Raw genomic sequence first — 27845 nt, forward strand, 5'->3', positions numbered from 1 at the left:
GAGGGGTGCAGGCTCTGGGAGGGAGTTTGGGTGCGGGAGGAGGCTCAGGGCTGGGGCAGGGGTTGGGGCAGGAGGGCATGAGGGGTGCGGGCTCCAGGCAGGGCCGGCGCTACCATTTAGGCAGCCTAGGCAATCACCTAGGGCGCCAGAATAATTGGTGGGCGTCATTTTGCCGGAGGGGGCGGCAGGCAGCTCCGGTGGAGCCGTCGCAGTCCTGCCTGCGGACGGTCGGCTCCTCGCGTGGCTCTGGTGGACCTCCCGCAGGCAGGATTGCGGCAGCTCCACCGGAGCCGCGGGACCAGCACGCGGGGCGGCGAAATTGCCGTCTGCCTAGGGCACTCAAACCCCTAGCACTGGTCCTGGCTCCAGGAGGCAGTTAGGGTGCGGGAGGGGGGTCCTGGGCAGGGGCAGGGTTTGGGGGACAGGAGGGTGTGAGGGCTGCAGGCTCTGGGAGGGAGTTTGGGTGCGGGAGGGGGGTCCAGGGCTGGGGCAGGGGTTGGGGGGCAGGAGGGTGTGAGGGCTGCAGACTCTGGGAGGGAGTTTGGGTGTGGGAGGGGGCTCAGGGCTGGGGCAGGGGTTGGTGCAGGAGGGCATGAGGGGTGCGGGCTCTGGGAGGGAGTTTGGGTGTGGGAGGGGGCTCAGGGCTGGGGCAGGGGTTGGTGCAGGAGGGCATGAGGGGTGCGGGCTCTGGGAGGGAGTTAGGGCGTGGGAAGGGGCTCAGGGCTGGGGCAGGGGTTGGGGGGCAGGGATCAGGCTCTGGCCAGATGGTGCTCACCTCAGGTGGCTCCCGGCAGTGGCCGCCATGTCCAGCTCCTGGGCGTAGGGGCTGCAGATACTCCGTGCGCTGCCCCTACCTGCAGTGCCACCCCCACAGCTCCCACTGGACTCAGTTCCTGGCCAATGGGAGCTGTGGAGCTGGCGCTCGGGGCGGGAGCAGCGTGCAGAGCCCCCGTGGTCACCCCTGCGCCTAGGAGCCGGACATGCCGGCTGCTTCCGGGAGTCATGTGGAGCCAGGGCAGGCAGGGAGCCTGCCCTAGCCCCCTGCACCGCCAACCAGACCGTTTGCTGCCCTGTCAGCACCGCTGACCAGAGCCGCCAGGATTCCTTTTCGACTGGGCGTTCTGGTCAAAACCTGGACCCCCGCCCACTGCCCCGAGGCTGTAAAGCCCTGCCCCAGCCTGCCCTGGGCCTGCACAGCCCTGCCCCAGCCTGTCCTGGGCCTGTACGACCCTGCCCCTACCTGCCCTGGGCCTGCACGGCCCTGCTCCAACTTGCCCCAGCCCTGTACGGCCCTGCTCCAGCCTGTCCTGGGCCTGCACGGCCCTGCTCCAGCTTGCCCCAGCCCTGTACGGCCCTGCCCCAGCCTGCCCTGGGCCTGTACGACCCTGCCCCTACCTGCCCTAGGCCTGCACGGCCCTGCTCCAGCTTGCCCCAGCCCTGTACGGCCCTGCCCCAGCCTGTCCTGGGCCTGTACGGCCCTGCCCCTACCTGCCCTGGGCCTGCACAGCCCTGCCCCAGCCTGTCCTGGGCCTGTACGGCCCTGCCCCAGCCTGTCCTGGGCCTGTACGGCCCTGCCCCTACCTGCCCTGGGCCTGCACAGCCCTGCCCCAGCCTGTCCTGGGCCTGTACGGCCCTGCCCCAGCCTGTCCTGGGCCTGTATGGCCCGGCCCCTACCTGCCCTGGGCCTGCACAGCCCTGCCCCAGCCTGTCCTGGGCCTGTACGGCCCTGCCCCTACCTGCCCTGGGCCTGCACAGCCCTGCCCCAGCCTGTCCTGGGCCTGTACGGCCCTGCCCCAGCCTGTCCTGGGCCTGTATGGCCCCGCCCTATCCTGTCCTGGGCCTGCACGGCCCTGCTCCAGCCTGTCCTGGGCCTGTCTGGCCCTACTCCCGCTTGCCCTGGGCCTGTCTGGCCCTGCTCCAGCCTGTCCTGGGCCTGTATGGCCTGGCCCCTACCTGGCCCCTGCACAGCCCTGCCCCAGCCTGCCCTGAGCCTGCATGGCCCGGCCCCTACCTGCCCCCTGTACGGTCCTGCCCCAGCCTGCCCTGGGCCTGCACGGCCCTGCCCCAGCCTGCCCTGGGCCTGCACGGCCCTGCCTCAGCCTGCCCTGGGCCTGGATTCCCTGCCTTGGGTGTTTCCCCTGCCGCTGCCTGGCCTGGCTCTATTCCTGGGTGTGTAATGATGGCCTCAGCCGTTCCCGTGGGCAGAGCGCTGGTGCTGTGCTGTGTGCCCTGCAGAGCGGGAGGTTCCCCCCGCAGCCTGGGCCCTGCGTGGCTGGCAGGGACGGGATGGGAGGGGAGGGGAGGAAGATGCGAACCCCCAGGGCACTGCCCAGCATGGTGCAGGAGACGCAGCTCATCAGCAGGTGATGGGGTTTGGTGACTGGGGCCTGGAGGGGACAGGACGAGGTTTGGGTGGGTGGCCTTGTGCAGTTCGCCTACTGTGTGCCCCCAGCTCTCCCAGGTCAGGCCCCGCTGGGCCATTCACCCTGAGGGGTGAGCAGCAGGTCGGAAACACAGAACTGGAGCCGTGTGCAGTGGGGTGAGGCTGCCCAACGGGGAGGAGAGGCATGGATACTCCTGCCAGCACATGTATATCAACGTGTACACACGCACACGCACATGCAAACACACCTACCCTTGTGTATACACACACCCCTGCATATCCATTTGTCCACTCACATACACCCAAATACCCCTGCGCATACACACACTCACCCTGCTGCACACCCACGTGGACAAATGCACACTTGTGCACTCGCAAACACATGCGCACACACAAACGTGTCACTTAGACACCCTGCGAGCCAAGCAGTCGAGCCAGGGAACATGACCCACTTCATAAGCTCCTGCCCCTCCCTCTGTTGCTACCTAATTAAGGAGAGCAAATTAGTGCCTGTGACGGGGCCCTCTGGGTTCTGCGCCCCCTGCTGGCTCTGCGCAGCAGTAACCCAGCCGTGCCCCCGGAGTTCTTTCCGCTGCGCCTCTGCCTGAGACACCCAGCCCAGCAGCACCCCCCTTTCCTGGCTAACGCCGGGCACAGCAGAGCCCTTCCGCAGGCGCCGAGCTGCACAGCGTGCAAAGCCTCCCCTGGGAGTGCCAAGGGTTGCCCCTTCCTCAGTGTCTGGGACTGGGCGACGGGATGGATCACTCGGTGATTCCCTGTTCTGTTCATTCCCTCTGGGGCACCTGGCACTGGCCACTGTCGGCAGACAGGACACTGGGCTAGATGAACCTTTGGTCTGACCCAGTGTGGCCGTTCTTATATTTGCTCCCCCACGTTCTAGGCTCAGTCGCTGGAGGGTTCCCCTCTTCCCCCCCCGCACACTGGTGATTTCACTGGGCTGTCAGTGCCTCGAGCTGGGACGGAGTGAATCCATTCATGGGCGTCTCCTCCGGCCTCTGAGCCAAGCGATCCAGGGGATCCATGTGCCTGGTGGGAGGGGGAACCCTTCCTGACCCTGGGGGTCAGATTCTGCCCTGACGCCTGACACTGAATGGTGCTTCTGATGGACTCCGCTGTGGATTTTATTTGTGGGCCTTTTAAATGCCGCCCCTGAGCACCGTCGTGGGCCAGAGTAGCGGGGGGCTGACCCCTAACAGCACCGCTTCTGCTTTTCTCACGGCTCACTAGGCATCTCCCCCGTGAAGAAGACGGAGATCGACAAATCACCCTTCAACAGCCCGTCGCCCCAGGACTCCTCCCCAAGGTTGAGCTTCACTCAGCATCACCGTCCGGTCATTGCCGTGCACAGCGGTGAGTCTGGATCTGCGGAGGGGCAGGCCCCCAAAGTATGGGGGCAGTTCCTTTGTCATTCACAGCCCAGGAAGGGGTGCTGGGCAGGGGGCCTGGGAGAGGGCTGCTCGAACGCATGCGTGGCTGGTATCATTTCTGCTGTGCCCACAGCCTGCCAGGCACCTTGCAGGCAAAGACCCAGCCCTGAAGAGTTTTCAAGGGAGAAAGAGCCGCCAGCTACAGTCTGGCAGGGTCTTCGTGACTGGGGTTGGGGGTAGAAGGAACCCAGCTTGGTTTTCAGCCCAGCATCCCTTGGGCTTGTGGACTGGGCCCTGTGTGGTTGGGGGTGGGGAGGGCGGTTTCTCGGAGTGGGACTGGTTTGCAAATGGCAATGCTTAGCACCGCTCGTCTGCCAAATGCTTCACCAGCATCAGCTGATCCTCCACGCACCTCCCCCCCGGCCCCAGAGGCAGGTAAGGATCGGGGTCCCCATCCGCAGATGGGGGAAACTGAGGCACAGCTTGAGGTTCAGTGACTTGCCCAAGGCCATAGAGGGGCCTTGGGGTCAGAGACAGGGTGAGGGCTCAGGAATCCCTGGCTCCCGGCCCCCACCATGAAGGGATAAGCAGTCATAGATGTCAGGCAGCTGGGCCGTGTGGGACTGCCGTCTGAGCCGCTGTTAAGGGGGCACTGGAACCAGAGCGGAGTGCCTGTGGGGCAGGAGGGTGCTGGGGCGCTGCCTGGCCCGGAGCTCCGAATGAAGGCCGCCCTGGTCCTCTCTTTGTCTCTCTCCCGCTCTAGGTATCGCTCGAAGCCCACACCCTTCATCTACTCTGCATTTCCCCACCACCTCGATCCTCCCCCAGGCGGCCTCCACCTACTTCCCCCACACGGCCATACGGTACCCGCCTCATCTCAACCCGCAGGACCCCCTGAAAGATCTCGTCTCACTGGCCTGCGACCCGTCCAATCAGCAGCCTGGACCGGTAAGGAGCTGCCTAGGCAGCCCCCCACCGCTCCCCCACCCTGGGGGCCTGTGTTGGGGAGAGTCCCACAGGGCCGATGCAACCCGGCTCCTGCCAGACCGGCCCGGCACGTCCCTCCCCACCAGAGACCTGTGAGCTGGGCACTCTTGCCTCATGCCCCACCCCCGGACACTGTCGCCAGCTCGAGGTATCCTGAGCTCGGACACTGCACCCAGTGGCACTGTAGGAGCTAGATTAGATAGACGGGGTGTCTCTGGGCTCCCTCGAGATGAAACCCCCCCCCCACACACACGCCTGTGCACTGCTCACACCCAGCCTGCGGGACTTGGCTGGGGCGCAGGCCTGTGGCTGGCCCCTCCACAGCCGAGAGACACCACCACTTTGACCTGGGAGAACAGCCCATCCGGGGTGCAGCCCATTGGCAGGGAAGAGCCGCTCTGCTTTTCCACTCCCCCCGGCCCGGTTCGTTTTCCCGTCCTTGAGGCGTTCGCTGGGAGCAAGGGGTTTCATTCTCTGGCCCAGTCCAAACCCCCAAGAACATGGTTTGATTATTATTTTAAAATACCAATTAGTAGCTTTTCCTCTTTCGTTTGGCTGCGAAGTGGGCCAGGGCAGGGGTTTGCTGGCCTGGGGCTGCCCCTGCTGCGTGGTAAAGGCCCATGGCACCACGCCCTGCCAGGACTGAGACCAGGAAGTGAAACTGACAATAAACAGAAAGTGAAACTGAGCCAGTGCAGCCAGGCTGGGGCAGAAAGGAAATTAGCTCCATCTGTAGTGCTGGGAGGGGTGAGGACACAGAGGGGGGCACCGACCATTTCTCGCCCTTTGAAGTATAGCAAATGATTTTTAAAAGCTAAGTCCCAAGTCCATTGCGAAAGCAGAGGGGTTTCCTGCCCCATGGACCCATGAACTGTCTGTCCCACAGTGCGTGTGCTGCCAGGTCCTTCCCGACCCCCAACTCTTCCGTGTCAGGCGCATGCAGATGTGCTGTTTCCCTTGCCCCAGGCCCTGCTAGTGCTACCTGGTCACCTGGGGGGGGGGTCTTCTCTCTGTGTCGCCTTCTGCTATCAAACCTCCCCCTTAGCTTCTGCTCTGGCCCCCTCCCTGCCCCCTGCAGCACCCTGGACAGTTCCAGCAGCACAGGAGCAGGTCAAGGCTCCTCCACCTGCTGCTGACACAGCCTGGGCCCCCCAGCCAGGACCAGAACCCCGGCCTGCCGCTCCTAGGCTGAGGGAGCACTCGCCAAGTGGCACTAGTAGTAGGTCCTGTATCCTGTCTCCCACATACATGCCCCTGCCACTCTCCAGACTTGCCTGGGGGTTGTCCTCGCTCCTGGCCCTGACTCCTGGCTGCCCCTTCCTCCTCACCACCAGCTGGCCCTTCGCCCAGGGCAGGCAGTCTGCTGGGCACAGTTCAGGCTCTGCTCCTCACCCCAGCACATCACGCTGTTGGGTTTTCCTGGCGGATCCCCCTTCCCCAGTCCCCCAGGGGCTGTGAGTTAATTTCACCCCCACCCAGGGAAAGGGGGCTACAGGCAGACTTTCCTCTCCAGCCCTCCAGCTGACTAGCCTCCTTTGGGAGTGGGGATTTCACAGCCCCCTCACAGGCAGCCTCCGGTCCAGGAGACCAGTGGCACAGCCATAATCCTGCCTTCGCCCCAGAGGCCTGTGGCAGCTTCTCCCGCTGGTGGCTGGGCCCTGGGCCTGGCACGGGGGCTACAGGGACATGACCCCCATGCTCAGGGGTGGCTGGAGAGGCAGAGCCCCCACTGGGCAGGTCTAGGAGCCCCTGAAAGCTGCAGAACGGGGTGGAGGGGATGGAGGCAGCTCCGCAGCCTTTGAAGCCTTCAGCTGGGCCCCTGCACCCTAGTGCGGCCCTCCAGCCCCAGGGTTTGATGGAGCGGTGATTGCCTGGGCGCCCCTCCCCACGAGGGCGGGTTCAAAGGGCTGCCTGCCACGGGGCTGACAGGGAGGGGTGCCCCCCCCACTTGCTTCCGCTTCCTCCTCCAGATTCAGAGGGCACTTTGGTCAATGTTTGGGAGTCTAAACTGGGACCCCCAGACTCTGCCGATGCCCCTCAGTCCCGACCCGCAGCCCCCTGCAGCCCCTTTCCTGTGTTGCTGACAGAGCTGCACCAATATGCCTCTATCCTGGCCCCCCATCCCGGCTGTTCACTCAAGCCCAGCTGGCCGGATTGCGCAATGGCTGAGCTGGGAGCTAGGTGCACTGAAAGCTGAGGTGGGTGCATCTCATGAGACATGCTCACTGTCAGCCACGTAGAGGATCCCTAGGTCCCCCCTCGCCTGCCAGGGCACTGAGAGCGGGCACTGCATGAGGCGGGCGCAGGTGGGCGCTGAGCAGGCACTGACAGCGGGCACTGAGAGTGGGCAATGCAGGAGGCGGGCGCTGAGAACAGGCACTGCAGGAGGTGGGCGCTGAGAGTGGGCACTGAGTGGGCACTGCAGGAGCCGGGCGCTGAGAGCGGGTACTGTGGGAGGCGGGCGCTGAGAGTGGGCACTGAGAGTGGGCCCTGCAGGAGGCGGGCGCTGAGAGCGGGTACTGTGGGAGGCAGGCGCTGAGAGTGGGCACTGCAGGAGGCGGGCGCTGAGAGCGGGTACTGTGGGAGGCAGGCGCTGAGAGTGGGCACTGAGTGGGCACTGCAGGAGGCGGGCGCTGAGAGCGGGTACTGTGGGAGGTGGGCGCTGAGAGTGGGCACTGAGAGTGGGCACTGCAGGAGGTGGGCGCTGAGAACGGACACTGTGAGAGGCGGGTGCTGAGAACAGGCACTGCAGGAGGTGGGTGCTGAGAGTGGGCACTGAGTGGGCACTGCAGGAGGCGGGCGCTGAGAGCGGGTACTGTAGGAGGCGGGCGCTGAGAGCTGGCACTGTGGGAGGCAGGTGCTGAGAGCAGGCGCTGAGAGTGGGCACTGCAGGAGGCGGGTGCTGAGAGTGGGTACTGTGGGAGACGGGCACTAAGAGTGGGCACTGAGAGTGGGCACTGAGAGCGGGCACTGCAGGAGGCAGGCGCTAAGAGAAGGCACTGCAGGAGGCGGGCGCTGAGAGCCGGCACTGTGGGAGGTGGGTGCTGAGAGCGGGTGCTAAGAGTGGGCACTGCAGGAGGCGGGTGCTGAGAGTGGGCACTGCGGGAGGCAGGCGCTGAGAGCGGGCACTGAGAGGGGCGCAGTGGGAGGCAGGCGCGGAGAGCAGGCACTGAGAGGGGCACTGCGGGAGGCAGGTGCTGAGAGTGGGCACTGCGGGAGGCGGGTGCAGAAGGGCACTGAGAGCAGGCACTTCGGGAGGCGGGTGCAGGCAGGAACTGAGAGTGGGCACTGCGGGAGGCGAGTGCTGAGAGTGGGCACTGCGGGAGGCAGTTCCTGGCAGGCACTGAGAGTGGGCACTGCGGGAGGCGGGCACTGAGAGCGGGCACTGCAGGAGGCGGGCACTGAGAGCGGGTACTGAGAGTGGGCACTGCAGGAGGTGGGTGCAGGAGGGCACAGAGATTGGGCACTGTGGGGGCGGGTGCAGGCGAGCACAGAGATCGGGCACTGCGGGAGGCGGGTGCTGAGAGTGGGTACTGAGAGCGGGTGCTGAGAGCAGGCACTGTGGGAGGCGGGTCCTGGCAGGCACTGAGAGCGGGCACTGAGAGTGGGCACTGAGAGCGGGCACTGCGGGAGGCGGGCACTGAGAGCAGTCACTGCGGGAGGCGGGTGCTGAGAGTGGGCACTGAGAGCGGGCACTGCGGGAGGCGGGCACTGAGAGCAGTCACTGCGGGAGGCGGGCACTGAGAGCAGTCACTGCGGGAGGCGGGTGCTGAGAGCAGTCACTGCGGGAGGCAGGCGCTGAGAGTGGGCACTGAGAGCGGGCACTGCGGGAGGTGGGCACTGAGAGCAGTCACTGCGGGAGGCGGGCACTGAGAGCAGTCACTGCGGGAGGCGGGTGCTGAGAGCAGTCACTGCGGGAGGCAGGCGCTGAGAGTGGGCACTGAGAGCGGGCACTGCGGGAGGCGGGTGCTGAGAGTGGGCACTGAGAGCAGGCACTGCAGGAGGCGGGCACTGAGAGCAGTCACTGCGGGAGGCAGGAGCTGAGAGTGGGCACTGAGAGCAATCACTGCGGGAGGCGGGCACTGAGAGCAGTCGCTGCGGGAGGCAGGTGCTGAGAGTGGGCACTGAGAGCAGTCACTGCAGGAGGTGGGCACTGAGATTGGGCATGTGGGAGGTGGGCACAGGCAGGCACTGAGCGGGCACTGCGAGAGGCAGGTCCAGGTGGGCACTAGAGCGGGCACTGCGGGAGGCAGGCGCTGAGAGCGGGCACTGAGAAGGGCGCAGTGGGAGGCAGGCGCGGAGAGCAGGCACTGAGAGGGGCACTGCGGGAGGCAGGTGCTGAGAGTGGGCACTGCGGGAGACAGGTGCAGGCGGGCACTGAGAGTGGGCACTGCGGGAGGCGGGTGCTGAGAGTGGGCACTGAGAGCGGGCACTGCGGGAGGCGGGCACTGAGAGCAGTCACTGCGGGAGGCGGGTGCTGAGAGTGGGCACTGAGAGCGGGCACTGCGGGAGGCGGGCACTGAGAGCAGTCACTGCGGGAGGCGGGTGCTGAGAGTGGGCACTGAGAGCGGGCACTGCGGGAGGCAGGCACTGAGAGCAGTCACTGCGGGAGGCAGGTGCTGAGAGTGGGCACTGAGAGCGGGCACTGCGGGAGGCGGGCACTGAGAGCGGGCACTGCAGGAGGCGGGCACTGAGAGCGGGTACTGAGAGTGGGCACTGCAGGAGGTGGGTGCAGGAGGGCACAGAGATTGGGCACTGTGGGGGCGGGTGCAGGCGAGCACAGAGATCGGGCACTGCGGGAGGCGGGTGCTGAGAGTGGGTACTGAGAGCGGGTGCTGAGAGCAGGCACTGTGGGAGGCGGGTCCTGGCAGGCACTGAGAGCGGGCACTGAGAGTGGGCACTGAGAGCGGGCACTGCGGGAGGCGGGCACTGAGAGCAGTCACTGCGGGAGGCGGGTGCTGAGAGTGAGCACTGAGAGCGGGCACTGCGGGAGGCGGGCACTGAGAGCAGTCACTGCGGGAGGCGGGTGCTGAGAGTGGGCACTGAGAGCGGGCACTGCGGGAGGTGGGCACTGAGAGCAGTCACTGCGGGAGGCGGGTGCTGAGAGCAATCACTGCGGGAGGCGGGTGCTGAGAGCAGTCACTGCGGGAGGCAGGTGCTGAGAGTGGGCACTGAGAGCGGGCACTGCGGGAGGTGGGCACTGAGAGCAGTCACTGCGGGAGGTGGGCACTGAGAGCAGTCACTGCGGGAGGTGGGTGCTGAGAGCAGTCACTGCGGGAGGCAGGTGCTGGGAGTGGGCACTGCGGGAGACAGGTGCAGGCGGGCACTGAGAGTGGGCACTGCGGGAGGCGGGTGCTGAGAGTGGGCACTGAGAGCGGGCACTGCGGGAGGCGGGCACTGAGAGCGGGCACTGCGGGAGGCGGGTGCTGAGAGTGGGCACTGAGAGCGGGCACTGCGGGAGGCGGGCACTGAGAGCAGTCACTGCAGGAGGCAGGTGCAGGCGGGCTGGCCAGTGCAGAGCTGGTCCCAGACCCTGGATTCCCCACTCTGCCTCCAAGCAGGGCCCGGGCTTTGAATCTGCTCTTTTCCATCAGCTGCCCCAGCTGGTGCCTGAAGCTTGGCCCTTGGCCCTGTCCCCAAGCATCCCCGGGGCCCTGAGGCCTCCACTTGGACCAGACCCCTAGGGCTCCCACTGCCAAGAGCTCTGCCCTGCTGCTGCTGCGGACCCCACCCGCCGTGCCAGTGGCACCTGCGGCACCGCGCCCGGGAGGGCCGGCTGGGGGCTGCAGGGCAGGGCACGGGCACTGGGCTGCTCTTGCTTCCTAACGGCTTGTGGTTTGTTTTTGTCTGTGTTGTGTCCCCAGTTAAATGGAAGTGGTCAAGTGAAAGTGCCCAGTCACTACATTTCTACCCAGATGCTGGCACCGCCACCTCCCCCTGGCATCCCCCGACTGGCTCTCTCTCCTGACACCAAATCCACCACGACAACTTCCGAGGGCGGGACAACCTCACCGACATCACCCAGTAAGCAGCCCGCGGCATCGCGAGGGGCCAGCCTGGCCCCGGTGCCATCCCCCCCGCCTCCTCCTGCCTCCCGCCCTCCAGCTCTGCATCCAGCCCATCACGCCCGGCAGGCACGTCAGGGGAGGGGGCGTGGAGTCGTATGGGAGCCAGGAACCCCCTGCCCATTAGAGAGCAAAATCAGTTGGTGTCTGACAGCCTGCATGGAACGAGTTTGCTGGGTCTCCATTGGCTTCTTAGAGGGCAGGTCTTCAAGTCGCATCCCCTGCTTGGCCCCTCAGGGCATTCTCAGGGCGCCGAATGGGCCACGGACACTGAGCATCTCTCTCTTGTGCCCAAGGCCTGCTCCACAGCCCGGGGCAGGGCCCGGTGCTCCAGCAGGGAGCTGGCCTTGTGCTTCCCCAGGACGTGGGTCTCTGCTGCTGTCCGCTCTGACCTTCCTGGGGAGGCAGGTCTGAGCTGGTGCTGCCAGGAATGGTCACTCTGTGCTGCTTCTCCGCTCTGCCTGGCAAACTCGCCTCCTTCACTGGCTCTCCATGGTGCATAGGTCTGTTTCCCACCGAAAGTGCTAGGGCTTTCAAACCCAGGATGGGTGGGGAAGCCGGACTCCGGGGTTCTGTTCCTGGCTCAGCCCCACACTTCCTGGCAGCCCCTGGGCAAGTCACTTCAGCGCTCTGTGCCTCAGTTTCCCCATCTGGAAAATAGCTGTGGGGGTGGAGCTAATGCCTGTCCCACGGGCTGGCGGGGGGTTCCATTGGCTAATGGTCACGGTGCATTGAGCTCCTCCAATGGGAGGCATTAGGGAAGGAGGACGTAGGACTGATGGTTGGAGAATTAAATCCATGCATCCATTGGCATGCACGGTGCCCCGAACTCCCAGTCACTGCATACGCGAAACTAAACAGCAATGGTGGAAAGCTGCAAACACACTGGAAACTTCAAAGGAAGAGAGTCCATGATGAGTCTAACGAGCCAGAGGCCGTGCCCTCGTTAGCGATGGTGGTCAGTGGTTAGTTCACCCATCAGCTCCCAGCCCATGAAGATTTGTAAGGCACTTTGTGCGCTGAACGTGTCTATGGGTCCAACCAGAGCCCCATAGAAATTGGGGCCCAGCTCCCTACATCTTGTGAGCATCAGAGCTGGAGCATTCTTGTGGCAGCACTGCTCAGCAGCAGCTGGTCCCTGCCACCCGGCATTCACCCAGCACGGCAGTGCGGAGGGGTGGTGTTTTGCAATGGAGTTCAGGGCAGGCTGGGGTCTCAGATGGGATCCCACGCCCCCCACGCCAATGTCACATCCAGTCCATCCCCTCCTGCCCCACTCCATCCTGCCTGTTTAAAATATCCCAATCCATGGGCCTTGCCCCTCTTCACCCCCTTCTCCAGCTGGAGCTGTCTACCCATTCCAAATGGTGGAGCTGGGCCATCCCATGGGCCTGGCACAGTGGGGCGCCAGGGCACAGCATCAGCATGTCAGAGTGTGCCCCATGGCAGAGGCCTAGCTCCCAGGGCACCGACATGGCCCCGCAAGAGGTTCCCGGCTCACGTTGCCATCACGTGTCATCACCTAGCACCTCCCAGTGCATTGGTTCAATCCTGGCCCCTCAGCCATGCCCCTCGGAGCATGCTCTGCTCCCCCGCCAGGCCACATGCCCCCTGGAAGCCCAGCTGCCAGCCACACCCCAGCGAGAAGGAAGCGGATCCTGACTGCCCTGCACTTCCCCCTCGCCCCTCGCTCGAAAGGCCGGCTGTGAGTAAACAGTTCCCCCACCAGCAAACCGTAATCGCCGACCAAGAGCCCAGAGTTCGCTGATGGGAGCAAACGAGGAAAGACTGGTCAGTTCTGCAGCCACCTTCCAGCTAGAGCGGAGGAGGCGCGTTTGGAACGAGCCAGCCCCGGGAGGGGCTGCCTTGAATATTTCATCAGCATTGATGAATGAATTTTTCATCCACTCCCTCCGGTCTGGGAAATAACCGGCCAGAGCCGCGGGACCTGGAGGCCCCCGCAAGCCCGGGGGAAAGGTCCCAACATCCCCAGACGCTGGGAAGCAGTGGGAGAGCTGGTGGCTCTGCCAATCCATCCGCAGCCTGCGCAGTGCATTCACGGTGCCCCCTGGGATGGCGAAACAGCAGGGCTCGGCCGTGGGGGGCACGTACCCACGCCCCCCGTTGAGCCCCAGTCCTCTGGCTCTGATAGAGCTAATGGGCCAGTGCGAGTAGATCGATAGCACTATGGGCTCCTAAAGCGCTCTACACAGCCCAGCCACTGGAGGGGGCCAGTGAGCTACCCATCAGTGTGGGGCACAGACCCAACTGGTCTGCATGGAGGCTTTGGGACACTCCCCAGGGGGTGTCACGGAGTCCCCGGGCGATGCTCTGGAACTGCTCCCCACAAAGCCAGTCAGGACTTTGGGGAGCCTCCTCTCCCTTGGAGCAGACTGTCTTCAGGACAAGAAGCTCACACGGCTTCACCTCCTGGGTCTGACCTTGAAGCATTCAGCATCCTCTGCCCCTCCGTGCGCTTCCCACAGCGAGCCCGCCTCAGTGGGGTCCTGGGGAAGCCACCGGGTTCTGCACCCCCACTTTGCAGTCAGACGTGACTCTCAGCCAGCCAGTAACACAGAGGTTTATTCGATGACAGGAACAGGGTCTTAAACAGAGCTTGTAGGTACAGAGAACCGGACCCCTCGGCCGGGTCCATTCTGGGGCGCAGTGAGCCAGACCCCCACATCTGCACTTCACTCCTCGTCCCCAGCCAGCTCCAGACTAACAACCCCCCCAGCCCCTCCTCTCTGCTCAGCCCCTTTCCCGGGCCAGGAGGTCACCTGATCCCTTTGTTCTACAACACCTTCAGCTGGCACCTTTGCAGAGGGGGGGCCCAGGCCATCAGGTGCTAGGAGACAGTGTCAATCATTTAGGTGCACTGGCCCTTTGCTCTGTAGCAATCACACACCCTTATCCCACCACCTAGATATTAAGAACTGCATAGGGGACACTGAGGCACCAACACAGTATTCAGAGCAACATTAAGAACATTCCCAGTTCGTCACAGGGGTCTCCCCAGGTCCTGGGGCAGCTGCCCTCAGCCCGTCTGATGCCTGCTCCCGTTTGCCCCACCCATGGCCAGTCCCAGGAGCACCAGGAGGTGCCTCCTCGCCCAGTTTGTATTAACCCTCCTCACGGGGCTGGGCCATGTCAGCGCAGTTCCACATCCAGCGCCAAGCAGAGGCTCTGAGAACCACAGCTCCCAGCATGCTGTGCTGCAACAAGCTCTGCCCCCTCCTCTGAGGGCTGTGATTAAAATGCAGGGGGGGTAGTGGAGGACATGTGACCTAGTGGGTAGAGCAGGTGCCTGGGAGCCAGGCCTTCTGGGGACCAGTCCTAGCTCTGCCACTGATTTTCTGTGTGGCCTTGGGCAAGTTGCTTCATCTCTGGGTTTCCCCACCATTGGCGAGGGGTTGCAGATCGCGCTGTGCCTTGGGGCACGGGGCTTTGGGAAGCTCCCAGATCCTGGCATGGGAAGTGCTGAGTGCTGTGTGTGTGATCCTGTTCTCTGCGGGGTGGGACTAGACCTATGTGTCGTAGTCCCTGTACTGCTGGTATCACCCTGCTGCTGCCCTGGCTGTGCGTAAACAGGATTCTAGACTCGGGGGATCTCAACTCGGCACCTTTCGCCATCACTAACCATTCAGAGCAAGTGTATTTGAGACACTCCCACAGGACGTGGCTGCAGTCCATTCCCCAAGCCCTGCCATCAGTATCAACACAGAGGAAGCAAAACCCTTTGGGACAGCTAGACAAAGCAACCTTGTGGGTAGGGCGCCCATAACAAGGCAGTGTGGCCTAGCAGATGGAGCCCAGCCTGTGCCAGAAACGCCTGGGTTCTGATCCCAGCTATGTCCTGGGGTGACCTCGACCGTGCCCCTTTGCCTCCCTTCCCAGTGGTGTGCGGCCACCGGTGCTGGGCTGTGGTGACTGGTCAGCGCATTGGAGGTGACTGCCATTCGCCAGGCTAACGAGCTCTCGTTTCTGTCCCTAGCCTACTCTGCACCCGGCACGCCCCCTGCGAATCGTTCCTTCGTGGGATTAGGACCAAGGGATCCGGGGAGTATGTACCAGGCACAGGTAAGAGCTGCGTGCGCAGGGGCCACGCGGGGAGGGAGCCCTGGCCTCCCAGAACTGCCCTGGCGCTGGGTTTCTTTGCCATGGCAGGGAAGGACTAGCAGGTCATGCTGGGCAGGGACCCTGCCTTCCAGTCACGACCAGGACTTGGGTAGGAAACAGCCAGCTCCATGCCCAGGCCGGGTGGCAGCATCCTAGTGGCTTTGCCCCACTGGCAACCATCTCACTTTCCCCAGCAACCAGGTTCCCTGTGATCCCATGTGGGATCAGGCCGGCCTGGGGGCATGTGAGCAGAGGGGCCCCGGGGGAGGAGCATGGCCAGGCAGCCTCTCAAGTGACAGCGGGCGGCATCCTGCCAGCCGGCCGTCGGAGCCCAGCTCCCCAGGGCAAAGCGGGCGCAGAACCCCTCGGGCAGAGCAGAGGGAATGACGGCCCAGCATGGCAGGGGGGAGGGAGGCTGCTGAGGGCCAGATTCAGTCACTTGGGGCAGGCCCGGCAGAAGGGGCCGGCTAAGGTGGCTTTAAGCCTTGGCTCTCTCCGCACGTGAGGCCATGTGGGCAGCAGAGAAGAGCCACAGCGCGGTGCACCCCAGCCGGGCCCCAGCAGCAGGGGTAGAAGGGCAGAAGGGTGCCGTGCCCTTCCTCCAGCTCTGTGCCAGCCAGGAGGAAGCTCAGGTGGGCATCGGTACCTACTTTAAGGGCCCTCAAAGCTAGAGTGGCCCAAAGGGACCTGGGTGTATCTGGGAATTGGGCTCTCTCTGGGTGCTGGGGCGGCCTGTGCGTGTGAGATTTGTCACAGGCCGTGACGCCCGCGTCTGACGCTGGTACAGCAACGTGCTAGGGTGGTGCCCGTGCAGCCATGCGTCTCCCAGCCCAGCCTCACATCTCCCTGTGCCTCCCAGCCCAGCCTCACATCTCCCTGTGCCTGAGCATCCCCCACGCTGCTTCGCCGCCTTCGTCTGAGTGCATTCTGGGAGAATCCGGGCAGCTGTCCTGTCGTGCCTCAGCAAGGGGCAATGTGCCCAGGGACACGTGCGCAGAGTGGCACCAGCGTGGCAATGCATCCTGGAATTGCTAGTGCACCGAGAACAGGGAGCAAGGCAGAGCCGCCAAACCCAGGAGCCAGCCTGGGCCTCGGGCAAAGCGACACCCGCTGGGCTGCTGTGGGGACTAGCCCTGCTCCAGCCAGTGTGTGTGCGGGCACAGCCCATGAAGGTGTATGACAGGGCCCTGGTGTGCCAGGCGCTGGCCCTGCCTAGTTCCACACGGTGAACTACTAAAGCAGGGACCCGAGCTCGCGGGAGAGAAGCAGGGTCACACTCCTGCCAGTCACTGCAAATCCCCAGCAACAAGACACCGCCTTAGAGACAAATCCCGCCCAAGTCCTTGCAGGGCAGAGGAAGGCCAGGCCGGCGGGGGGGCTGACAGATTCGCACTTAGAGGCCAGCTCGCTGGGTGGCAATCACAGCCTTTGACCACTGAGTCGCTGGTTCAAACCCAGCCAGGGGATGGTCTGGAGTGGCTGCTGTGCAGGGGGGTTGGGGAGCCTTGTTGCTGCCCTCACACCACTGCTGAGGGGACTGAGAAGGGGGGTCCAGGGTTGTGTGGGTTGTGGAATCTGGGCTCCACCAGAGAGGGGCCTTGCTGCCGCCCAAGCTGGGGAGAAGGGCCCACTGTGAAGCCAATGGAAAGACTCTCGTTGGGTTTGAATTGAGCAGCAAAGGGCAGGAGGAGGTGGGTCACCCAGCCTGGCCCGGTTCTGAGCTCACTCCGGAGCCCATCCTGGACTCTGCTCTCCATGTCTTGGCTCTGCTCCCGCCTCCCTCGCTTTCCCAGCCTCCGCGGGCACTGCAGCTGCCTGGAGCCCAGCTCCCACCTTGGCACCCGACCAGCACCTCGGAGCCTCGTAAAAAAACATGCCACTAAAAAAAACTTGGCAGCTGGCGCTGAGTGGCTGTTGAGCCTCCTCCCCCTGGCCAGATTGGCACAGCCGCCGCTTGGCATCTGATTGGCTGGCTCTGTAGCGTGATGGCCGTCAGCCAATGGGATTCCTCCGGCGACGTTGGCACCTGGCAGAGATGCTAGGTGGAGCGCGGCTGGTGGTGCAGCGAGGAGCCGTTACCCTCCCCCCAGAGCCCCCACGTGAGCTCGGTCCGGAAGGGGCAGCTCTTTGCTCTTAAAGAAACAGGGGCTTAAAATAACACACGGCCCCCCCCCATGCCGTACCCCCAGCCCTGACTCTGCTGCTGGGAGCGGCTGGACCCTGGCCTTGCCTCGGGCACACACACGGCCCCACAGGCCTGGCACAGCTGGAGCTGGGAGCTGGAGTGTGGATTTTCAGCTACTTTTAATTAACATCGCTTATTATTTATCCCATAATTCATTAGCTGTGTTTGCAGGCACAGGGTTCCCAGGTGGCGCCATCCCTCTGGGTCCCTGCTCCTCGGCCATGCTGCCTAGGGGCCACGTGGCTTTAGGCTGGCACGGCAGTTCTTTGTGCAGACTGGGCGGCCCCTGGCAGCCCCGTCACAGAGCCCATTGTGCTCGGTGCTTTATGCCCACAGAACAGAGAGGCCATCCCTGCCCCGGCGCTGGCAGTCAGATATGTGAGGGGATAGTGCTGGCAGGGAGACAAGGAGGCACGGCACAGCTGGCACTGGGGGAATATTACAGATCGGGGGATGGGGTTTCTAAGCATCTGAGGACAGGGTCCTGGCCAGGGCCCTATCCCGGGACCTGCTCCTGCGATTTCCACAGGGCACAGGATTCCTTGTCATGTCCCATCCTGAGCGTCTGCTGTTAAACGTCATGCTCCACCCCAGAGGGGTCGCGTTTCAGCAGCTGATGGAATGAGCCCAGCATCTGCCTCCCCTCAGTGATGGGCATTGGTGGGTCTGTGTCTGAGGAGCCTGGGGGGAGCCCCACCAGGGGAAAGGCCCTGCATCGGGGCTGGTAAGGCGATCGCGTGCTAAGCAGGAGTTCTAATGACGAACACATCAGCTGGGTGCCTCTGGAAGCCCAGCTGTGACCCAGCAGAACAGTCACCTCTGACACAAGTTAGGTAGCCTCAGCTCTCCCAGTGGTGCTGGCTTGGCAGCCTCTGCTGCTCTGTGTTCAGCCACAGCCTGGGGGGGGGCGCACGGGGAGAGCTCCCCTGCAGTGCCCAGAGCACTGCGAGGGGGCAGAGGACACTGTCAGGCCTCACTTGGTCCCTATGCAGTGCCAGCCAGGCTGCCAATTAGCGCCAATTGTTCTGGTGCCATTTGTGTGGCGGACAGTTGGCAACGAGGAGCCGATGAGCCCTGTGCTGCCGGGAATTCGCTCCCCCTCCGCTTTTCCCTTCTCCGTTTGTCCACAAGTTGGCAGACCGAAGGCAAGGACTGTAAACACGGAGCTGTTTGTCTAGTGTCTCCGGGGAGGTGGGAGGCTGGGAGGAATTCAGGTGAACACTGAGCTCATTCATTGTGGTTTGAACTCCCAGGGAACAAAGGTATGTGCAGAGAGCCCAGGTGCACTGCGCTGCCGGCTGCCCGCGTCCAGCGCTCCGCACAGCACTGGCTAATGTAAACTACAGCGCGGGGCTCTCCACCAAGGAGCCTGGGCACTTCCAGAGAACGCCAAGCAGCCGCTGACCCAGCAAAGAGGCGGCAACACTAATCACCATCAACTCAAACGATTAACAACATTAATCGCAATTCATGACCCTGTTAAACAATAATCGAATACCAATTGAAATTGATTATAAATATTTTTGGATGTGTTTCTACATTTTCAATCAGACTGATTTCAGTTACAGCCCAGAATCCAAAGAGTACAGTGCTCACTTTATATTATTATCTTTGCACTGTGGGAAAGGTGAAGAAAAGAAATCGTATTTTTCAGTTCATCTCATACCGGTTACTGTAGTACCATCTCTTTATCCTGAAAGTGAAACTTACAAATGGAGATTGGTTTTTGTTGCTGTGAGGAGGTGGGACTGTTCTTAATGTTTCCTCTGAATACTGTGGGGGGGCCTCAGTTTCTGGCCGATCCTCTGTCTCCTGGCAACTAATGGCCAGGCCCTCCCCCCCTGCAAGGGGATGCTAAAGGTGTGGGAAAACAAACAGGTCAGGTGACATCCTGGCCCGAGAAAGAGACAAAGCCCTGAGGAGGAGGGGCTGGAGGGGGTTTCAGTTGGGAGCTGGCTGGGGATGGGAAGTGAGGGCAGACATGGGTGTCTGGCTCGCTGGGCCCAGGAATGGACCCGGCCGAGGGGTCCGGTTCTCTGTACCTACAAGCTCTGTTTTAGACCCTGTTCCTGTCGTCGAATAAACCTCTGTGTTACTGGCTGGCTGAGAGTCACGTCGGACTGCAAAGTGGGGGTGCAGGACCCTCTGGCTTCCCCAGGATCCCACCTGGACGGACTAGCTGTGGGAAGCGCACGGAGGGGCAGAGGATGCTGAATGCTCCAAGGTCAGACCCAGGAAGGTGAAGCCGTGTGAGCTTCTTGCCCTGCAGACAGTCTGCTCCAAGGGAGAGGAGGCTCCCCAAAGTCCTGCCTGGCTTTGTGAGGAGCAGTTCCAGAGCATCGCCCAGGGACTCTGTGACAGTTGCATATCTCAAAAACAAAACAGTGTAAAACTTCAGAGCCTCCAAGTCCACTCAGTCCTACTTCTTGTCAGGACTGGCGCTAGGGGTTTGAGCGCCCTAGGCGGACGGCAATTTCGCCGCCCCGCACGCTGGTCCCACGGCTCCACTGGAGCTGCCACAGTGGTGCCTGCGGAGGGTCCGGTACTCCGCGGCTCTGGTGGAGCTGCCACAGTGGTGCCTGCGGAGGGTCCGGCGCTCCACGGCTCTGGTGGAGCTGCCACAGTGGTGCCTGCGGAGGGTCCGGTACTCCGCGGCTCTGGTGGAGCTGCCACAGTGGTGCCTGCGGAGGGTCCGGCGCTCCACGGCTCTGGTGGAGCTGCCACAGTGGTGCCTGCGGAGGGTCCGTCGCTCCGCGGCTCTGGTGGAGCTGCCACAGTGGTGCCTGCGGAGGGTCCGGTACTCCGCGGCTCTGCTGGAGCTGCCAGAGTGGTGCCTGTGGAGGGTCCAGCACTCCGCGGCTCTGGTGGAGCTGCCGCAGTGGTGCCTGCGGGCGGTCCGGTGAGCCACGCAAGCAGCCGACCGTCCACAGGCACGACTGCGGCAGCTCCACCGGAGCCGCGGAGCACCGGACCCTCTGCAGGCACCACTGCAGCAGCTCCATCGGAGCCGCCTGCCGCCCCCTCCGGCAAAACGGCGCCCACCATTTATTCTGGCACCCTAGGCGATTGCCTAGGCTGCCTAAATGGTAGCGCCGGCCCTGCTTCTTGTTCAGCCAATCGCTCAGACAAACACATTTTCGTTTACAGTTACAGGGTCCTACCTCTAATTCCCCCCACACACACCTCCGTAATGCACTTTCACAATGAAGAGATTGCGCTACAGACCTTGTGTGAGGTGAATTGAAAAATGCCATTTTAAAATCTTTTTTACAGAGCAAATATTTGGAATCAAAACTAATAATAGAAAGTGAGCACTGGGCACTTGGTATTCTGTGTAGTAAGTGAAATCAATGTATTTGAAAATGTGGAAAACATCCGAAAATATTTAACTAAGCTGGTATTCTGTTAGTGTTTAACAGTGCAATTAAACCTGCCATGAATCGGGATTCATTTTTTTAATCGTTTGACAGCCGCAGGCTAAACCCAAACCCCCGAATACCACGTGGGCCTTAGCAAAAGTCGCACCCCATCCCCATGGTTGCTCTCTGCCGATCATGCTGTTACATTACTCTGAAACGTGTGTGTGTGCGCCCTCTGCTGACTGGCTTCAGAAAGGGCTCCACTGGGTGTCATAGCCTCTGTAGGGCTCGTGGTGGCATTGGCTAAAGCGGCAGGGCCTGTGCTCTCAGCGCCGCCAGACCCAAGTTCCATTTCCCACGGGGTCCCGCGTGGCCGTGCCGCGTAGCAGAGGGATGGCTGGGAAGCTGCCGGTACCTACAAGTGTAGTTGCAGGACATGGTGCATGGGATCCGCTGCCCGACTGGCTCCACAGCACCATGCTGGGCTAGCGAGTGGTGGGAGGCCAGGAACAATCCAGGCAGCAGTGTCACTGGGGCGGGGGGTTCTTCTGGCTGAGCCGCCCCTTCAGCAATGGTGGAGTGCTGTGCTCTTCCCTCCGGATCATGCCCCATGCCTCGGGGTGGCACTAGGGGTGCTGTGGTGTGGGCAGCTGGGTGGGCGACTCAGTAGGGCCCCTTTTCCCTCTGGGTTTAGTGCTGCTGGGGGGTGACGGTAGGAGGCGCTGTCCCCTCAGAGCCCCCGTGCGGTACCAGGGGAGCACTGTGGGGCACTCTGCCCTCCAAGTCAGTGCCACCCCCATGGCCAGCCGTGGAGCTGCAGGATGCTCTGCTGGTGATCCTTGGGGTGTCGCTCTCCCTCCTGAGCCCCACCTGCCCCATCACTCCAGAGTGCAGCAGTGATGCATGATCGACACTCCCAATGTCACCCAAACGCCTGCGTTGTCCTTGGCTCCAGCCACAGCTCCCCGGCTTTCCCCTTCGTCCGTCTGCTCCCCACCTGGGCCCAGCCAGATGCATTTAAACCTCAGAGAGAAAGCAGATCTTCAGAGCAGATTCATATCCGGAGCTCCAGCCACCAGCAGCTCCATCTCAGGGAACAAATGTGCCTTGTCTCCCTCTCATTCGTGCCCACTCCCCCAGCTCCTCTCTCTGCCTCAGTTTCTCAGACGTTTCCCTGGGGCCGGGGGCAGATGCAGAAACCCAGTGAGTCAGTTCAGTTCCCAGCAAGCAGGTGTCACCGAATGGCCCCAGTGGCAGTGTCAGGGGGTCCGGGCCTGGACCCCCTGACATTGGGATTGCACTCAGCACCGGGACCCCTGCCCCAAGGAGACACAGTGTGTGTGGGGGTGGGAGGGGGCTCGTGCTGCCACCTGCTGGGGAAATGCAGAACTGCAGGGCAATCACCTCTGCCAGTGTCGGTGGGAGCTCAGAGCCCAGACATCTCCCTGTCTCCTGCTTTTCCTAATTCTGGCCTGCATATTGTCTGTTTGTGAAGCCTGGCGTCACCTGTTTATTCCCCCCAGGGATTCCTGTGGCACCCCAAGAGACTGAACCCCAACGCCGGGGGAGGAAGGGAATTTTAGATCCTTTCTATACTAGGAAAGTTGCACCAATTTAAATCGATCCCGTTACAAACCCTTAATCTAGACACATTAGGTGAACTAAATAAGTTCCTGGAGGACACATCCATCAATGGCTGTTAGCCAGGATGGGCAGGAACGGTGTCCCGGCCTCTGGTTGCCAGGAGCTGGGAGTGAGCGACGGGATGGATCACTCGGTGATTGCTGTCCTGTTTATTCCCTCTGGGGCACGCAGCACCGGCCACTGTTGGAAGACAAGATACTGGGCTGGATGGACCTTTGGTCTGACCCAATATGGCCGTTCTTATGTTCTTATTTAAAACAGTTTAACACTGGCCTAAACCAGTTCAGTTTGCACTGGCAAATTACAGGCTTAAGCTAAACCAGTGTAAGTAAGAGTTAAACCAGTATGAGTGTGTCTACACATTGGGGTTCATACTGCTTCCCAGAGAGGAGGTTTGAGTGGATTCTGTGAAATCAGGGCCACTTTTCTAGCCTGGACAAGACTTGAGCCAGAATGATGGCAAACATCATTGCTTGTGGTTATTTAACTCCAAGGCCTAACGATCTCTTGGGAGACAGGAAATCTTTGAGATAGTTACCATCTCTCCCCCTTCAGTTAAGGGGCATGAGACCACCTGATCCACACCTGAGACCACCCCCACAGGAAAACCAGGGAAGATGAGATCTCAGTGCCCCATCTCCCCTGCCCTTGACCCATCTCCTACCTCCCCACACCCAGGCCTGGCTCCTCACCCCTCTGCATTCCCACCAAGCTGTGTCCTTCTCCTCCACGCTGCCAGGGGGGCACTGAGCACATAGCTCCCTGCCCTGGGCTCCAGGAGCAATTGTAGGGCAAGTCCCATTTGTCCCTTGAAGCCCCAGGGTGGAGCGTGCTCAATGGCTCCTTGGGGGTGGCACCTGCCCAGCCCCCTCAGCACAGAGGAGCTGTGAGGGGCTGGAGCTGAATCTTCAGAGCATTTAGCTGCCAAACTATGACAACTTTGACACATCTCTTCTGAGCATGTGCAAGCTGAGATTTCTGAATTTGGGCAGATTTTCATGGGGATGGCAGAAGGCAGCTCCCTGCAGACGCGCGCACACACACGCACACACAGATACACACACACACACATCGCCAAATTTCAAGTCCCTGCTCCACAGCACCGGGGCACCAGAGCTGCTCAGCTAAACAGCTGGAGGAATTGTTTAACATGGGCACAGCGATGGGTTTTCCCCAGCCTTACTCGGAGGAACGGGTGAACCGTTTGGGCTGGAATTTTCCTTAAAAATCCAGCCCTGAGCAGAGACCTGACATGGGAAATTTCACCCCCGGACAGTTAAAGTTCGTCACAATTGCAATCGACTGAAAACAGGGTCTGATAATGGGAAGTGCTGGACAATCAATGCGGCTGCCTGCCTGCCCTGCCAGGAGTGGATCCTTTGCAGACCCTTCTTCACCCCAGAAGAGGCATCACCCCTTTGCAGTATTCCAGGAGGCTGATCTCCTGCCCACAGATCCACCCTGAGCCCACCCTGCTCTCAGCCTGGGCCTGTCGTCCTGGCCTCAGCAGCAGGCCCTGTCTGTGGGGTCCGTCCCCCCCGCAGGAGGCACTGGCTGCATGTTCTAGCAAGGCTGCCAGGATCCCCCAACCCATCCAGCAGGACGTGGTTTCCTCGGTAATTTTCCATTCTCTGACACTGTGCAGCCAGCAGACACGGAGCTGGCACAGCATGGAACTTTCATATAAATGAGTCAGTCCAGGCTCGGAGCTGGGCTGCTGGAGCCCCAGGGAGCCAGCTGCAAATTATTCATGGTGCTCTCCAGCAGGATGGAGGCTCAGAGATGTCCCTCTCCCCCAGCAGGCAGACAGGATTTCAAAGAGGGGCTTGGCCCAGCCCCCTCTGGCCCCTGGAGCAGCAAGGATGGGGTGAGACGGTGCCGCAGGCTGAACCAGGGATGCTGTGCATGGCGCGGCTTGTCTGGTGCACCTGGAACCCCCAGCAAGACGCTGGAGCCATTTTCCTGGGGTCACCTCTCCACCTGGGTACGAGAGAGGTTTGGTTCCCAGGTCAGATCTGAGGGGCTCCGCTGGGTTCTCGTCACAAATGGTTTCCTCTCTCAGCTGCTCGGTTTCTCCAAACGACTCAAGTGAGAGGGCTTCCCTCGGGCTGCCCCAGGGAAACATCTGGATCTGGGACCAGGGCCTCAGACCACAGCTGAGCCAGCCTGGGCCGCATTGTTAGGGGAGCACCCCCAAGCCACCATGCCGGCGTGCTAGGCTCTGTACACATGGGACGAGACACTCCCCCCTCCAGTCTAACCAGACAAGCAGACAGAGGGGACGAGGGGAAGGACTTGCCTGAGCAATGGCGGTCAGGAATTGCACCCCAGTTTCCTGAGTCCCAGGCCAGTGCTCTACTCACTAGACCGCACTGCCTACCTCGGGCGGTGGGGCCTGCCTCTCGCTGGCGCTGCCTGTCTCCAACTGGAAGAGGGAAAGCTACGGGGGCATCTGAGCAGAGCCTGGAGGAGCCGGGGCCCCTGTGATGCTCTTGGGCAGGGCTGAGCCAGGCACAGAGGGTGATGGGGAAACTGAGCCCTGTCACCACAGGCAGCACAAAGGGGCACCGTGTGCCCTGTTCACACTCCTGGCAGTGAGGAGACTGGCTCCCAGCTCCCGTCCCCCCGACTAGGCCCAGCAGTAGGGCCAAGACCCCAAAACAGGGGCAGGGGATCAGGGACCACTGGACCTGGATCATCCCCTGAGCACAGACCGCCTGCAGCCCCAGCCACCCCAGCTCTGCTCTGCAGGGAGAGGCTGGGAATCTGCCAACTGCCCAAGCCAACTGGCCGGATTTCCATGCCAGGCTGTTATTGTGCCCCGGGCTGCCCACACAGAGGAGCCGGGACTGCCCCTGCCACCCTCCAAAGGAAGAGACCCTTCCGGCCATCTGCCTGTGCGGGCTACCGCTCACGTCACCCTCTGGAGCGAAGCACAACAGCTGGGAAATCTTGCCCAGCAATCTCACCCCAAGGCAGAGGGCAGACGGCAAAGAAGAGTCTAGAGTCCATGGGCGGCTGCCCGGAGCCGTGCGGGGGAGGCTGGCTGTAATTGCCCCACAAGGGCATTTGGCCCAGCGCTTGCAAACAAAATCCCGAGCAGCATGGGATCCTTGATGAGCTCAAAGGATCAGGATCTTGGGTTTACACCTCATCTTGCCCAGAGGGACGCGCCTTCTATTGGCCCCTCCGCCTGCCCAGCGCCACACTGGGGTCAGCAGTGGCCGGGAGGGGGAGCGCCCTCTACGGAGCCCCCCACTCCCTGCAGCACTGTGGATTTGCTGTGAAGGTCTCTTATCCAAGCACTGCCCGGGCTGGCCTCCCGGGCGGTCCATGCTGGAATGTCGGTCCCAGCGCTGCCCCAGCCCACTTCAAGGGAGCTCAGATTCGGAGCCTAATCCAGATACTTGGTCGGCCACGGGGGTCTGAGAGCTGGTGGGATGGCCTGGCCCAGCTGCAGGCCCCAGGAAACGGCACATGTTCATCCATGGAGATACCAGAGGAGCCCGGGGAGCCATACACTGCTGCCCCATCCTAGCGGTCTAAGGCCCCTCCAGAAGAGATGAGATCTTGATTTAAAGCCGCTGTGGAAGTCGAAATGCCGGCGACACAACCAAGCCAAAGCGAATATAGGCCAAGGCTCAGACAGCTGCAGGTCAGGCACCCTGGAGGTTGGGGGCAGGAGCTCCATCCGCACAGGATACACCATCTGGTTCCTGCTTCCGCTGCCTGGAGCAAGCTGATGGATTTTGCATGGACCATATGGCGAACTGGCCTGCCCCGGGCATGCCCTGCCAAAGCCCAGCAGAGGAAGAAGCTCCCACTGGCCCTCCTTAGAGCAGAAACCCAAACCTCAGGCAGCCAGAACCCCGGCTTACTGGGGGCAAGGGATGAATGTGGGAAATCACGTGAGGAGCAATCAGCGCCGGTTCTGCACTGCCTGGGCACATGCTACACTGGGTGCTGCCCCCTGCGAGCATCACTCTGTGTCATCCACAGCACAGGTACAGCAGCAGGGCAAGCTGCCCCCCAACCCCTGAGGCTGCTCTAACTTACCTAGGGTCAGGCCGGACCTGGACAGCTCCACAGCCACAGCTCTTCCTGAGACCCTCACACTGCAGTATCTGAGCACTTCCCACCCGTCAATGAATTAACCCACCAACCCTCTGGGCAGCAGGGCAAGGCTGTTATCCCCATCCCCACTGTACAGGTGGAGAAACTGAGGCACAGAGAGGCCAGGCAACATGCCCAAGGTCACCCAGGAAGTTTGTGGTAGAGCAGGGAATTGAACCCAGGTTCCCAAGTCCTAGACTGTCACTATCCACTGGTGCTTCCGTCTTCTCTCCCCCACAGTGTGGGGCTTGGGGGGATCTGGTTCTCCAGTGCCCTACACCTTGTGTCCTCATTTGCACCAGTGCCAAGTGGGCATAAGTTGCCCCCAAGTGGGGACGATGGCAACACTTTAGCTCTTGATGCATCACCTTTGTATCACACTCTAACCCAGGGCCGGGATTTCCAGACCTTATCTGAGTGCTAGGGGAGGAATCAGATGGTGCATTTGACCGAACCCAGTGTTAAATAGGGGAAGTCCTGACCAAATGGAACTGAATTGATCGGGGGCAGGGGTTGGGACCCTGCTGTGATAGTAAATACACAAGCATCAAATTGCTTCTGTGAATCAAAGTCTCCTTGTTTTAGGGATTTCCAGAAACCTGACAACTGTGGCAGCAGCCAGAACTGACCCCTTTCTAATGGGCCTTTCTATTTTCCTCTGTAGATTGGACGTTGCATTTGTAACAGTTTCTTTTTGTCACTAGCCACCTCTTTTACTCTAACACAGCTGCTACTCTGAAACTCTTTTACTCTGTTGGTCAGCCATGGCAGCCTTTTTCGGGGCCTCTTATTGGTTTTGGTTTGTTAATCTGGGGCCTACATTTCGTTTGAGTCACTGTTATGGTGTTTGAAATCATTTTCATGCAGCTTGCAGGCATTTCACTCTTGTGACTGTTCCTTTTCACATCCGTTTAACCAGCCTCCTCATGTTTGTGGAGCTCCCCGTTCTGCAGGTAAATGCTCCTGGGGTGGGTTACTTTGGTATTTCTTCCCCCACCCCCAGGATGTTACCTTGTGGGCGCTCTTGGAGCAGATCCTGTTTGCCACCTGGGCCTCTCCTGGGTGGGTTCCAGGACTAGCTGTTTCAAGAAGCAGCCATTAACGGTGTCTAGAAATGTGTCTCTGCACCTCGTCCTGTGGTGACCTGTCCCCACTCAGTATGGGGAGAGATGAAATCCCCCATCATTACTGGGTTTTCTCTTTTGTAGCCTCTCTAATCTCCCTGAGCCTGTCGCAGTCACAGTCACCATCCTGGTCAGGGGGTCGGTAATTCATTCCTACTGCTCTGTGCTTATTCACGCATGGAATTTCTATCCACAGAGATTCTCTGGTACCGTCTGATTCTGATTTTCACTATATTTGACTCTGTGCTTCCCTTCACATACAGCGCCGCTCGCCCACCAGCGCAGCTACTCTATCAGTCCTGTATATATTGTACCCCGATATTACAATGTCCCGGTTATCATCGTTCCACCAGGTTTCTGTGATGCCGCCTGTATCAGTAGCCTCATTTAATACCAGGTGCTCAACTTCACCCATCTTAATATTTAGACTTCTAGCATCTGTGTACAAGCACGTAGAACATTTGTCACTAGTTAGTTG

At 61.5% G+C, this 27845-nt stretch overlaps 1 protein-coding gene across 10 annotated transcripts in view; it reads left to right on the forward strand.

Annotated features, from left to right (window-relative positions):
* NFIC (nuclear factor I C) overlaps positions 1 to 27845 on the forward strand; it is a 153145-nt gene that overhangs the window by 113530 nt on the left and 11770 nt on the right. For 7 of the 10 annotated variants that reach the window (XM_030540747.1, XM_030540740.1, XM_030540739.1 and 4 more), the window contains 4 exons: positions 3632 to 3754; positions 4535 to 4719; positions 10623 to 10782; positions 14818 to 14903. In XM_030540747.1, coding sequence (XP_030396607.1) covers positions 3632 to 3754; positions 4535 to 4719; positions 10623 to 10782; positions 14818 to 14903 — 554 coding nt within the window. The remainder of the gene's footprint in view (positions 1 to 3631; positions 3755 to 4534; positions 4720 to 10622; positions 10783 to 14817; positions 14904 to 27845) is intronic. The other 3 variants (XM_030540741.1, XM_030540742.1, XM_030540743.1) reach the window with 2 other exon arrangements.

This window comes from Gopherus evgoodei, chromosome 22, assembly GCF_007399415.2.
Source record: "Gopherus evgoodei ecotype Sinaloan lineage chromosome 22, rGopEvg1_v1.p, whole genome shotgun sequence".
Classification (NCBI taxonomy): Eukaryota; Metazoa; Chordata; order Testudines; family Testudinidae; genus Gopherus; species Gopherus evgoodei.